This window comes from Amphiura filiformis, chromosome 8 (assembly GCF_039555335.1).
Source record: "Amphiura filiformis chromosome 8, Afil_fr2py, whole genome shotgun sequence".
NCBI lineage: Eukaryota > Metazoa > Echinodermata > Ophiuroidea > Amphilepidida > Amphiuridae > Amphiura > Amphiura filiformis.
This window is the reverse complement of record NC_092635.1, coordinates 58,841,529-58,856,824: the sequence shown is the minus strand read 5'-3', so window position 1 is coordinate 58,856,824 and position 15,296 is coordinate 58,841,529. Positions and strand designations below refer to the sequence as shown.

At 35.3% G+C, this 15,296-nt stretch overlaps 1 protein-coding gene across 8 annotated transcripts in view; it reads left to right on the top strand.

The window, feature by feature from the left end:
* The window catches only part of LOC140159295 (uncharacterized), a 279,856-nt gene that overhangs the window by 182,017 nt on the left and 82,543 nt on the right, over positions 1 to 15,296 (top strand). For 7 of the 8 annotated variants that reach the window (XM_072182712.1, XM_072182718.1, XM_072182716.1 and 4 more), the window contains one exon: positions 1,343 to 1,455. In XM_072182712.1, the coding sequence (XP_072038813.1) occupies positions 1,343 to 1,455 (113 nt within the window). Of the gene's footprint in view, positions 1 to 1,342; positions 1,456 to 13,184; positions 14,014 to 15,296 lie in introns of those variants that run through there. The other variant, XM_072182719.1, reaches the window with a different exon arrangement.

The following is a 15,296-nucleotide window of genomic DNA, read 5'->3' as shown; positions in this document are numbered from 1 at the left end:
GTTTTAAGGGTTTTTAACATAATATGTGGAATTATACACAAACTTATTAAAACGTCACTAAGTTAGACAGTTTTTATACATGACCGATGTGCAAAGACGGATGAGAGCTGATGAGCAAAGCTCAGACGATTGTCATATAATTAGGCCTATGCAAATGATTTTCAGGGTTAGACTGTTGCTATGTTGGTTAATAATTTGGTAAGAGGACTATAATTGGACTATATAGAATACCTACCAAACTATTACTCTAATCCTAACCCTAAACCCAAAATTTTAACTAAACCCTAACCCTAAACACTATACAGAAGAAATGTACTGGGTGTATCAAAATGACCGGTACACATTAATTCCAAGTGAGGACTTTACTGCAATATCAAAAGGGGCCCACTTAATTGGTAGATTTATGTTTTAGAAGGTAAATGAAATGATCTTATTGTGATGGTTTCTTGAGGATCCAGTACTGCCTTTGGAAGAACTGGGCTTTTCAAAAAAACATCATAACTGATGATATGGGTACTAGTCAATTTGATAAGTTCATGATAACTAAGCTTATTGGAATGATAGAGGGCTCACTAGCATTCCATTTTTAAGGTGACATCAGAGGAGTGGGAGACATCATTTATAATTACATCTTCATTTGAGAAATAAATAAATTGAATTAATAACAAAGTCAAAAGTAAAGCTAAATTTATGAAAGTGAAGTTTGAATTGTAGGTTTGGACTAGATGTAGACCATTCAGGGAAGCAGTCAAGGCATATGGGTGCAAGTTTTGTGGAATGTTGTAACTGGAAATCACCCTGGGTTTTTGTTTTTTGGGGCACCCTCTACGAAGGGTGCTCCCTTATCTAGGGATATATCAAGTTATGTGTACCAATCTGTAATATAGCCTACTAAATAAATGTTCACTTTCATACTAATTGACACCAGATAATATTAATATATTTCAAATATAATTGTCTGCACCTTGCATTGTACACAATGCATATTTATAATTGTATCGTAATTAATCTAGATAAATTACTAATTTAAAATATGTCCGGTTTTTTTACTGGGCACATTTTTGCCACAGCATTTGTGCAAATATTACACTGTTTGTCGCAACAGCAAATTGCCAGCAAAATGTGGCCCTTATGCTATGTAATGTATATGTAATTTCCTTCTTCCAGTCGGTGATGTCAGTGTTGTGTGCACAAAGGCAGCATATTGGTATTCATGCAAGATACCTATGCCATTACAATGACATCATTGACCGGTGGAAGTCCTGCATGCGTAGAGTCTCTGATGCAATGTTTACTTTGCATTACACAATATTAATATTCTTGTTATTTTCTTCCATTGCAGGAGTGGTATTAGGTTACGGGTTAAGAGTGCAAAAAAATTATTACATGAAGGCATTTATGAGTGTGTAGCAGATAACAGAGTGGATCCCCCTGTCTCTACAAGTCTAGCTCTCAGTAAGTACATAATGTGAAATGTGTGTGGATTGTGTGTGGATATGCGGGGGGTGGGAGTACATGAATGCGATTTGTGCATGTATGCTTTGTGTCACTATTACATAATCTGAGTGTGGGGATGTGCATTTGCAACTTCATTCACCATACAACCAGGGACAAGCATATTTGGTTTTTTACTATACAACCGGGCCACATTAGAGAAATCACCATCCAACTGGGGACCATCCTATATGGATAACTTTAGACTTATGTTTATATGCTTTAAAGTCCAATTTGGGCCAACATGGAATATTCTTCCTCAGTTTTTGTGTGTTTGCTCAGACGTGTATGTGTATGTTTATGGATATTCATGCATTTGTATAAAGAATCTTTGTTGCCAGATACTGCTTTTGATCTTCATATTAAGGCAAACATAATATAAGTAACAGACAAACAAAATCCTCCAAAACAGACAAATGACATAATTGATTCCAGTGACTGACTTCTTAATCGGAGGACCTAAAATTGTTTTCTCTAATGATAATAATAATAATAATAATAATAATAATAATAATAATAATAATAATAATAAAGGAGGGATTTATAAGCACCCATTGCAAGCAAGCAAGCCACTGAGCACTGTACAGGCAACGTGATAAAAAGCGAATTTTTACAATAAAATACATAACAGATATCACATAATTCCAATAATTTCTAAAAAGCAAACATATATAATGTATATACAAAAACAACAAAAGCAATATCATAATCAACACAATATGGTTCTTTCTGTTCCTACATGGAGATCAATATGAATAAGACTTGATGGAGCAAACAAGCACACGCCATAATGGGCTTCCAGGGATGTTGTAGATTATGTTGCAACGAGGGGAAATATGATAGATATCCGTATTGACTGGGCTCGTTGGCCATAGGTGACAGGCTTGCCTTAGTTGCCTGATTTGCCCTCAAAATTACGGTAAATTTGTATCACAGTTTTATAAAATGAAAAACAAGAAAGATACCAGATGGTTTCAATTGTATTATTTGAGATTTTATAATGATTTGAAATGACTTTGGAATGAAACTGAGATATAGGCCTATATATTTAAATCAGAATTCGATGAATGCATCATGTCTTAACCAGAGAATTGGCGTTGTCTGTTGCGGTTTTGAAAAAGGGGATTTAAAGGTTATTCGTTAAAAATCGTGCATGGATTTGACATTTGAGGTTAATTTGGAAGTCAGAAAAGTTTTAACAATTGAGGAAATGAGGGCTGCAGGAAGATTTATCTGGGCTTCCAATATAAGTCAGTCTATAATAGTATAACTTAGACAGTTCAATTTAGATGACTTGAAAGTTTAAAGTCTTAGGCTGATTATGATTTATAACTTTATCCAACCCAATTGGTGACCTAATTTGCATATTAAATTTACTGTACGAAGTTGTTTATTATTAACTGTGTTATCAAAGTGGACATGGTGGCTGAGTGGTACAGACTTTTTGACTTGTGATTGTGAGGTTGTGGGTTCGAACCCCAGCACATCATATTGCACACTTAGGTCACGCCCTGTTACTCTGTCTAATGCCTCCCTCCACACAGGTGTATAAATGGAGTAAATGAAGGTAAACAGATGCAGGAGATGTGACAAACCGCCAGCAAATACTTAGTATACTGTGGCGAAGTCTGGTCCAATGCCCATGATCCAACACTTTGAAGAAAAATTGGCACATTGGCCTGTGGACACAGGTTTAAACTTTACGTTTACTTATCAAAGTTGAAATGGGCATTTTTCATACACTACTTCTATCAAAAGTCAAATGTGTGGCACAAATGTGGCCAAAGCAGTGCAATTTCCTCTAGTCAAAAGAACAAAAATTTTCAATCACCTAATTTAGTAACAGAAAGAGTGCAACATGAATATTCTGAGTTCACACCAGGATATGTCATAGCTGTCAATGCTTTCATCGGGATGTCTGTATTACTTCTGCAGCAACAAATCAAGTCTGATAATATTTTGCCTTTAAACACATCCAAGTGTAATAAGACCATGTTAACACACCCTTAATAACACTCCCCATGCGAATGCTGAGTGCCATAAAAAATTATAAAAATATTCAATAATTTTTCATTATTAAAGAAATTTATATTTCTAGATTCAAATTTGAAATCTATATGAAAAATGCATTCAAATGAGTACAAACAAGCCTAGTATTGGTTCAGTGGTTCTTGTGATAGCTCTTGCTAGTTTGAGGTCAAAATGTACAAAATTGTAAGTTAATACAATTGAACGTTTTATGTTTCCATTGTTGCCTATGGGTGATCAAGTCAATTAGGTTTGTCTGCTGTCGTAGTGTGATGTGAGTCACGCAAAGTTAGGCCTGGCCTAGAACTCGCTATCCCTGCAGCAGATATACACGTATTGGCCTAGAACTCGCAGTCCTATAAAGATGTAGGCATTTGATCTTTGTGGATGGATTTATGATCAATGCAGGAAGTAACTAGTTTGTTAGATTATTCAATTGTTGTACATGTCTAGGGTGCTCAGCGCAACAAAGCTGTATCTCCGTTAGTTCCCATGGGTAATGGTGGGTATAAATGAAGAGCTCAGATATGCAAAAACTGATTTTTCTTGAGATTTTAGATATAGGCAAATATAACTTGTGAAATATAAAGAACGTAATAAGAAAATATCTGCTGCATGTGTTAGATAATAGTTTTGAGCTTATGAATAACACCATCCTAAAACTCTTCTTTTTCTAAAATGAAAGAAACTTGTTTGCCATTTTAGTTGTGTGTACTGCAATCTCGTTCGCATATACTAGCGCTTCGACGAGCGTCTCCTTTGACAACGCGATTGCTGCTGTCTACCATGTGATAGACAGCATTCAGAAACCAATGAATTCAGCACTAACAAGCTAAACCATAGCCACTGACTAAGAATAAATGATGATGTGCAAGATAAGCTGAGGTTGTGTTTTGGGTACTCATTCATCAGTGGCGAAACCAGAGGGGTCAGAAGGGCTTGAATCTGGCCCGGGTGGGGGGCACTCAACACAAATAACCATACGGGTATGCTCCCCGGAAAGACCCCCCTTTTTGGATTTCACAGCTCCGAAAGACCCCCTATATTTGACCAAAATAGAGCTCTGAAAGACCCTTGATTTTGATAATTTCAGCTCTGAAAGGTTTTTTCAGGCGATTTTCAACATTAACCAAGAAAGACCCTTGATTTGGACTGTTCGGAGCTCCAAAAGTCCCCATTTTACTTGTTCGCAGCTCCAAAAGACCCCCTTTTATCGGTACGCCATCAGCTCCCAAAGACCCACCACCTCAAAATTCAGGGGGAGCATACCCACCAAAATTGTTCGATGTGCCCCCCCCCCCCTGAGGAATCTGGACCCTAGACCTGATCCCCATCAACCAGTTTTCAAAGTATCAAGATGCCAATATTCATTTGTATTAAAATTAATAACTTCTGCATAATCAAAGATGGTTAAATTAAAGTTAAAGATCAAAGAAATGAATGCTATTGCTGTAACATTGAACAAAGCTAAAGAAACATAGAAAATGTAAACTTTCTAAATGTCAATCCCAAAAACTTACGGTAGTTTCAAAGATAAATGATCAAACTGGTCACTCATGTTCCGCAGTATATCCAAGGGATTTCTCCTGAACAATAGCAATGTAAACTTCAACATTTATGTTCTATTGATGAAACCATAATATAGAACAGTAATTTGATATCATGGAAAATTTAAATAGGCCATGACAGACATCGGCTGTCTATGTTCAGTAGCGAATCTGCTGATGACCCACATTTGAATGTAACATGTGCCCAGGTGCATTTGTTGTATATGTATGGAGGTTTATTTTAAATAGAAAGGACAACATTCTTAAATGTAGGGCAAGTTACATTCAATCTGGCAATGCTGTTTGCAATATCAATTATCTGCCTGCCTGCCTGCCAGCCTGGGATGGGATGACAGGCAGCAGCTGATGGCATGGCAGCAAGTTTTATTGATAGGAGCCCTCTATTGACCAGACATTGATGGGTGTTGTGTAGTTGGGTTTCTGAGACACTTTGTATGTTGATGATGCAGTTGTGGATGTGAGAATGGAGTGGGTGATTTTAAGTGATGTTTTATTCAATTTCCAATTTGCTGCTCAGAATTAACATGTTTTACCATAACAAAAAAGATGGTATAAAGCCAACAAAAGTATGTTTTAAAATCCAGTGCGGTATGCAGTTTTTGGTGTGTGTTTTTTTTTTTTTTGGGGGGCTCTTTTTACCCTGATTCAAACTGAGTCAAAATATTTTAGTAATTTAAAGTGTTTTACACAATTTTTCCAATAAATGGTTTCAAAACATATTACCGACATTTTTGGAAAAAATAAATATATTGGCCAATTTCTCCAAGACAAATGGGCACTGTAATACGAATGTGCACATAGCAGCTTTGATATATACGTTTTTTTGGCCTAAACTTTCATGCGATTTCAGAAAGTTAAGCTAAAGACTCATCTAAAACCAAAAAAAATGTGAAACCATTGAAATAAATGAAGCAGAAATAACTCTTTAAACTGCTGGTTCCGGAACTTTAGTAGGGACATTTCTTTAAAGTTGCACCCAGGTCAAAATTACATCTTATTCCCCCATGCACCTATTCTTGGGCAGTCTAGAGACCTCTAAACACTTAACTATTCTCAAGTCTTTTTAACATGAGCATACATTAGAAATAGCAGTGTGGTATGTGCCTCAATACTCTAGAATAGTCTATAGTTGTGTAATTGCAGAAATGAGAGATATTTTGATTCAAAGTAATCATGCATAATAGACTAATGGAAAACACATCTGAGCAAAACACATCTGAGCTATATTCATCTCCCTATGATAAAATATCCAGCGCTCCATTTTCCTTGGCTATCTTCCAAGCTCCCAAGACAACTAGTCAGTGCTTAAAATAAATCCCCCTCTCACTAGATTCCAGCAAAGTATACTCTCAACGTGGCGCAACATCCTCGGTGGGGTTGTGATTCAAATTTCTGAGAACATGTGAAGACATTGTATTTGCAATATTCTTTTAAACTTGCAGGGACTTGCATCACATTAGGACCAGTCTAGAGTATGTTTTTAAATATATAGGCTAAATGTTGCGTTGTGACCTGTGATGCAATGTTTTAGTTTCCTTCTGCATTGTTTCTTGTTCATAGGATTACCATTGGGCTATTGCATTGAAATATCTTCCATTAGGGGAGTATGAATTTCAAATGGAATGAACACATAAGCAGCTCCATTTGAATTTCATACACCCTCTGAGAAAGATTCAACCTGAATCTTCCACAGAGGGAGGGTGTGTTTCAACTGGAGCTGCTAATGTGTTCATTCCATTTGAAATTCATACTCCCCCTGTGAAAGATTTCCAAAATCTTCCACAGGGGTAGTGTGGCTTTTAAATGGAATAGCCCAATTTGTTCTTCCCAACATTTGTTGCAATTGCAAAATACAAAAGAGTCAAACTATAATGATACCGGTCCTTACTTGCATCTGGGGCATGAAGGTATTCTTGCGTCAGATCTGAGAAATATGTGGAATTCCTTGTTCAGTGTTATCATCTCTAAAATTAGCATATGACTTAGGTGTTACAAGAATGGGTGTATTCCTGCCTTACAGACTTAAAACTTGGTTTAATTTAAAGGACGGCATTGAGCATACTTCTTTGTATAACAAGAGCGGATAGTTAAGTAATATTAGTATATTTTGCCTATCTTATTTATTTATGTTAAATATTGCCATCTGGATGATGTTTATTCAGGTTACCATACTATCGATGATCAACTCAGCAGTTGCTGTGATCAGTCTGAAATTTATGTCACTATAAAGATGCAATTAGGGCACATCAACCATGAATGTATAATTATTTATAGACTTATATTGTATTTTGCTTGAACAATATGAAGAATTTACAGGTTGTCAATATGAAGAATTTACAGGTAGACCATAAAGATGATGATGGATGCACAAATGAAATGGTCAGGAACTTTATTAAGAACCACTACTTTTGGGCAACCCTGTATCTGGAAGAAATCAGTAAGAAATCTCATGTATTACTTTAGATATTCAAGCTGGAGCAGCTATACCAAACATAACAACAGATACCTCCCCAGCCACACACTCCCCACACACCTGTGAACTACTGATATTTCTGCAGACCTGAACAATGACAAAAATTTTACAAGTCCAAAAAAGTCCTTTGTCATGTTAAGACCTCAAAAAGTTGGTAATACCGAACAAGTGTTAAAATGATTAATGCTTCGAGGATGTGAACTATAGAGGCGGTATTAGGTATACGACCTAAATTTTTGTCGTTTGACAAGATGCACGTTGGGAGGACATTTGTTTAGGTCCTTGTTAAGCATTAGGTTGTTAGTGTGTCAGTGTGTTATTATGTTGTAGTCCTCAGAAAAAATGCAAAACACATGCACACCCCACACTCCCACCCCAGACAAATATAATTATTGAACCAATTATCTGTGTTAGTTCTGTATCATTCTGATCAGTTCATACATTTCTGTAAAACTAATTGGATCATTGATAGTCCAGCAGCTTAGCCAAAAGCTGTTTCCATTTCTTCGCAACAAACCGACTCAAAATCAACTCCCATCAACCGAGGAAATTAATTTGGCTGTAGATTTTGAATGTCTTAAGCACACCATTGCCCCTAACTATTATTATCTGCCCATAAATTCACAATGTCTTCGCCATGCCTGCATCCATTATTTGCCCTTTAACTGTTATTTCTAAGCCAGTGAAATAAAGAGTTATCGGTCAGTGGTAGTCATACATGAAAGACCCTATTCTCTTTTTTATTATTAAAAAAAGGAATCATTTCGTAAGTAGAATAGTGGGACTTTATTCTCAAATGTTCTTACTACCACTAATATTTTATTTGAAGGCAAGTATTAGATCTGTGGGTTAGACTAGCCTGTGTTGAGATCAAAACTTGGTCAAATTGATTGCGGAATTTTTAGAGCCTCCAGGAATTAGAGCTTGAAAGTATTTACATAATTTTACTTTAAAAGCTTCAGTTATTGAGATTTAGGTCTTTCTGGCACCATGTTTGTGTATAATGTTTATTTCTCAAAATAAAATGTGGATAATTTTTTGATGGCCTAGCCAGATATTCATAACCTCATTAATAAACGCGATGCGTGCGATCCAATCATATTCTATTATTTGTGAAAACGCGAACGCAAATCGAGGTCATTAATATCTCACAATTGACCGCAAAATGCGTAATTGTTCCAATGTCGCACACAATTGACTTCTGCGTGCTCCGTTATTGACAGCGTCCAACGAACTGCGCTTTCGCGCTGGCTGCCATATTTGGATTGCGCGCTACCATATTTGCACAGATTCTGATAACGCACTTTTGTTATTGGTCGTTTTGTTTTAGCCTGATCGATTTTGGGAAAGGGAAGATGTAAAATTGTTTATTTTACAAACTTTTGAGGAAAATATTGTGTAATTTTGTAAAGTTAAAAGATCAAAGCGGCGGTTATGAATGAGGTTAATAACTTTGCATCGGTTATATATGGGCATTGTGAAAAATCTAAACATTTTCCTTTGGACCTCGGAATATCCTCGGGCTGCGCCTCGGGATATTCCTCGGTTCCAAAGGTAAAATGTTTAGATTTTTCACAATGCCCTCCAAATAACCGATGCGAGTTATTAACCTCTAAGTAGATGTGTGGTGCAGAAAAGAGTGAGAATGTGAAAATCACATTCCACCTATATACTGTTTCTTCCTCTCTTTTCTGGTAAAAATGTAACTTAGTTATAATAGGCAGCAAGTGGTTTTCATCAAAATAGATGGATAAGCAAACAAACAGACATACAAACATGAGCACTGGAACAAAATTTAAAGTTTCTTCACAATTGATGTAGACATTGGTTCTGGTTCTGCAATGAAGTGGTAGTTACTAATAATAATCATGATAATACCACATATAAATTCAGAAATGAAAGGGGTTGACCCGATTAAGACATGGTCTCAGATTTGAAGCAGGTTTCACTGCCAAAGTGTGTAAAAATTCACCCCAGAGTGAAAATAGCTATGTTTAATTTCTAAGGTGTCTTTTTTAGGGTAAAATTGTTTGTAGAACATGAGTTTTTGGTCAAAACGTGTGCATCGTACATCGTTTTGCTACAAAATGTTGATTTGTGACCGATTTTGCCCGAAAAACACACTTTTTGGGCGACAAAAATTTTCACATGCCAACTTTGTATACTCATAGAGTCTACAATATACATAGATATGGCCCTTTAAAATGTTAACATATCAGCTGAGGGTACTATTTGATGGATTCAGGTATTTGTTTTGTGATTGACTTAATCATTTGCACGCCAGAATCATTCAAATATGACATGCCTCGTGACAATTGACATGCCAAAATAAGCTGTTTTCGGCAAAAAAATTGATTTGAAAAATCATAACTCTTGATAGGAAGGTGCTACAGTGATGGTTGACCTACCAGTCTATGCAGTATTGAATGAGCTTTCATTTGATACCTAACTTTGTTCATTTTAACTAAGGGAAAGACTTGCAAAATGTAAAAATGTTTCCCCTACCCCTTAAAATGTTGATGTGTGTAAAAATTCCCGCCATTTATAAAAATTGGGATTACAAGAAAACTACAAGAGCTATAGGCTTGAAAAACTAATCAGTTATGCACAGTATAAGTTCCTACTTGGGTATAACATTAATATCTTTCCATTCCTTCTCAATTTTCTTTTCTAATTTTTTATCAATTTGTGACATCTGTAAATTACGTAAAATTTGGCATTTCAAAAAAATCGCAACAAAAAAAAATATGAGGGTGACATGTTTAAAAAACTAATCAGTTATTCCCATGATACAGTACTACAGGGATATAGTACCAAACTTGTGCTAAAATGCATATTTTTTGAGTTCTAATTTTTTTATCAAATTGACTCACCACCCCATTTTTGAGCAAAATTGGGAACAATTAGTACCTGTAATATTGTGCAATCATGTGACCTATATTCAATGTGAGTGCACCAATCAGATGTCAGACTTGCACTACAACATGATGTGAGCCTTGCAGAGCCTTTATAAGTGTGCCAATAGAGTTCAAATATGTTGTGATGATGTTGTCACTTATGGATCTCATAATATTATTTTTATTTCCGTCAAAAGCATATGCCTCTACTGTAATGCTCATATCAGGAAAACAATGACAAATTTTGCATTTTTGACTTCAGAAAAACTAATCAGTTATTCCCATGATACAGTACTACATGGATATAGTATCAAACTTGTGCTAAAATGCATATTTTTGTAGTTATAATTTTTTTATCAAATTGACTCGCCACCCCATTTTTGAGCAAAATCGGGAACAATTAGTACCTGTAATATTGCGCAATCATGTGACCTATATTCAATGTGTGTGCACCAATCAGATGTCAGACTTGCACTACAACATGATGTGAGCCTTGCAGAGCCTTTATAAGTGTGACAATAGAGTTCAAATATGTTGTGATGATGTTGTCACTTATGGATCTCATATTTTTATTTCCGTCAAAAGCATATGCCTCTACTGTAATGCTCATATCAGGAAAACAATGACAGATTGTGCATTTCTGACTTCAGAAATGAATTCTGCACAAAATTTCAGTCTAGAAAACATATTTAAAACAATATTTTTTGAAACTTTATATTTTGCCATTTTTGGCAGTCAAACCTGCTTCAAATCTGAAACCGTGTCTTAACAGGATCATCAAAACTGAGACTTTGGTAACAAGAGAATTTTATATTTTTCTCATTACCCCAGTAAATTTTAATGCACTAGATAGGCCTATATGTTTCATTTAGATGGTGGGAACAAAAACATGCCTATTGTCATGATTGTGGTATCCACACCGGAAGTGTTTGTACTATGTAATGGGGCATTGTTATAGTTTTTGCTTTTCATATCATTACCGCTGGAGCAATACAATTCAAAATTGGGAAAAATATTATTGTATTGATAGGTTTCAATTGTCAGATAGAAAACAGAATATAAAAATATTGGACCATACCCATTTAAACATGAAATAAAACATGACAACTAAAATGTTGTAATAACAGAAATTATCCAATGAAGTATGAATGAACAAATTGGACGACTGAAATAAAATTTGTAGACTTTGTAATCTGTTGGCACTCATAACATTGGTCTATATTTAGTTCTGTGTTTGCAGTAGTACTTGCTAGTCTGTTTACTCACATAACAGTAATTGCAATTGAATTAATATGTAATTCTTGTACTTTAAATTTATATTAGTCATTCCTTTAAATAAAATAGAAATTTAATTACTATACTTTCATAAAGTTATATTTGCCTATTGTACGGTTCCACTAAATGTGAGGAGAGCTTCCATCTGGCAGCATACATGAATGGGAATTTAAACAGTGATATAACATTGAGTAAAGTTATGTAAATCTTCTTTTCATGTCTATAGCCAGTTTGAAGCTATCCTATATGGTGGAACCATACAATGAGTATAGGTAGATTGAGCTTTATGGAATTGCCAATGAAAGTAGTTGAATCATTTTAAAATGCTTTCTTTTAAGAAAGCATTTTAAGAAAATGTTTAAAAATATTTTAAGAAAAAATTTTAAAAATGTTTTAAGAAAATATTTAAAAATATTTTTCTTAATATTAGTTTTTACCATATGAAATTTTACTTGCTACATACATGTATGTGATTTAAGTAATATAATTTTCACATTTGTTGCTGCAGCCAAATCTGTTTTTATTAAGTAAATAGATCTTTGCAAACTCAGCAATTTCTTTTGAAAAATAAGAAAAGATTTAAGCTATGTATTATTTAAAAGCAGTCGGTATCTATCAACATGATTTTGTTAATCAAGTATGATTCAAGTTAATTGCCAATAATATTTCATGAATGTTCATTTGAATTCAGTTTGCTTGATATTCTATTTTAAAATGAAAGCAATAGTCATATACTTGTTCGTTACATATTGCGCTATATAATACTAATTATCATTGGCATCAAATACCCCAATGATTTGTTTATTTCATTTTCCGGGAAGTCCCATCTGGAAATACCATCATAACAAATATCAATAAAGTAATATCATAGTCCACCAACGATTGGGTCAAAGGTCGCGTTTTTATGATATCATAATATTGAGCATTGCATCCAATCAATGCGTTAATATAGGAGGTGGCTAACATAAGTATCGTCATAGACCGTGCTTGATTTCATTAAAGGGGTGAAAGACGATGCAATCATGTGCGGCGTATGACGAGACTTTAACCAAGCAGAAAATTAAAATGCGTTAGCATTGAATTTTTATAAAATATTGCGACAGTGTTATGTCAGCACGTCATAGATGGATTGCGTGCAGTCGCCGTTGTTTTTTCGGCAAAAAGAAAAATTACAGTGATTGCTAAGGTTATCGACTTCTTGCTTAAAACAAATACAAGAGAATAAGACCACAGGCCAAGGGTGGCATTCCAACGCAGCATGGCACAATGATAACCCGGGGCTAGTTAATCAGTAACTAGAAAGAGAGATAAAACGCATTGGTAGCTCTACACTATAGACAGTGATAAAACTGGAAGAGTCCCTCCAAGCTATAACAGCACCAACATCATCCCCTGCGGTACAGTAACGCTGCTGTATTGAGCAAGCTGGACTCGGGTAGTTCTTCTTTTAACTGGATGAGATAATTTGCTGCTTCACTGCATCATCATCACTGGGAGATGAGTGGAAGAGGTTGGCATGCTTCGCTGAGATGAGAATGAGGAGGAGTTTGGATGACATGGCTCTACTACCACTACTCTATTAAAGCATCAGTTGTATTCAGATCATGGGAAAGTTTAATCTTGGGGAAAGTCAGTATTCATAGCAAGGCTATTATATTAAACTCGAGCAAAGCACTGGCTGGATTATTCTTAGAGCTCTGTATTATATGTGGGAAGTGTGTGTTTACAAAGAAGTGCCTGCATTTTGGGGTCATACTATTATTAGTACAGTGAGTTAAAGTTATACAATTGATGCAACCACAGCGGGTTGGTGGGTTAGTCTTTCAACTCCAAGGAGACGGCCTGAATCCAATGTGCCTTGACATTTTACTCCAGTCACTCACCGTGTGTATTCACCTGTATGTATGAACGCTGTAGTGATAAAATCATCACGTTGGTAGTGAACTTGGCACACCTGGTGGAATTGCTATACATTCACACAGAACACACACAGAACACACAGGAAGTATTGCACCATCGGTTTTCACTGCTGGTGTGCTAGCACAGCACATGGTCAATATGTTCACATGGTTTGAGAAGAAGAAAAAGAAGAAATATAACGAGATGGAGGATGCCGAGATGAAGAAGTGGAAGAAGGAACCGAAGACTAAGAAATCGGATCATGTTATCACATGGGCTTTTATGATACTACTATTTGTTGCTATTGTCGGTGGAATTATACTGCTTATTGTGACGCTGTCCTATGATTGGTGGTGGAAGTATATAGTCAATGATGGAGGTAAGGCTAGCACATGGAATAAAGATAAAGAATAACACAAAATTTGACCTTAGTTTAGTGATTTTTTATATAATTTTGTGTGTGCTGTGTGGGAAAATTGTATGAATGATTATAATGGCCTAGTTATTGTTGTGTGAAAATACTCACAGTAGATCGAACCTGTTCAAATTTATAGTTGTATAAAATTGAAAATAAAACAAATATTTAGCTTGTATCAATTGGGTTTATAGGAAATAAAACCTTTTGTTATTGATACACATGTTTTGACAATTAGAGAAATATATCAAGTCTGCGAGAAATAGTTATAGTGTTGAGTATAGTAAACGGCCAAGAAGCACATGGTCCTGTATTCAGTCGTTGCGCTAAGGTACTTTTGTGTGTGTTGGATATGCTCAGTGATTTCCACTAGATAATAATTCGGATGAATGAATGGAGGGCATGTCCCATTGTATGGATGAATTGGCTCGCTGGGAATCACTGTAAATGAACAGTAGATTTGATCACAGATATATGCACTGATATCTGTCAACTGGGTTTGTATTTTATATTGGGTGTATTCAAATCAAATCTATTATGTGAAATTATATTTAAGGCTATTTGAGTTAAAATCCATACACCCCATATGGAAGACAAGATTTTAATCTCCCACATAGGGGGTGTAGATTTCAAATGGAATCACCCTTTCAGGTAACCCCATTCGAAATTCACACTCCCTGTGAGGAAGATTAAGGTTATGTCTTCCATAGGGGGTGTATGGATTTCAACTCGAATAGCCTATTTAAGGTTATTGATAGGGACTAAATCAAGTTATATTATGGTCTTTCAGTTGAATTTATACCACTGTTCCTCATTCATAATTTGTTAAAAAGAAGGAATTTCATTTTGGTATATACAATCAAAAACCTTAAACACAACCTTTGATTGAAAAGCATGTGTAAGAGTTTAAGTAACAAATATTTCAGAAAATTGGACTATGGAATGACAATTTTATTGTATGGCAGTGGGGGGCTCACTCCGCATACCATCACATCCAATTGTGGAAAAATGATATTGACTAGTTATATTCAATATTAAACTCATTTTATGTCGGCTTTCTTGAAAAGAATATGTTAAAAAGCATTTGTTTTCATTTTTGCCCAAATTGTAAGGGTAGGAAAAAGAAGTCAGACCTAAATCACATGTGCTTTATAAAACAAGCAGTCTTTCAAGAAAGGAACATCCTCTGGATATTTGAAATAGCTGTAAACAACATTTTGCAAAGTCATGAAAGTGAACAAATATGT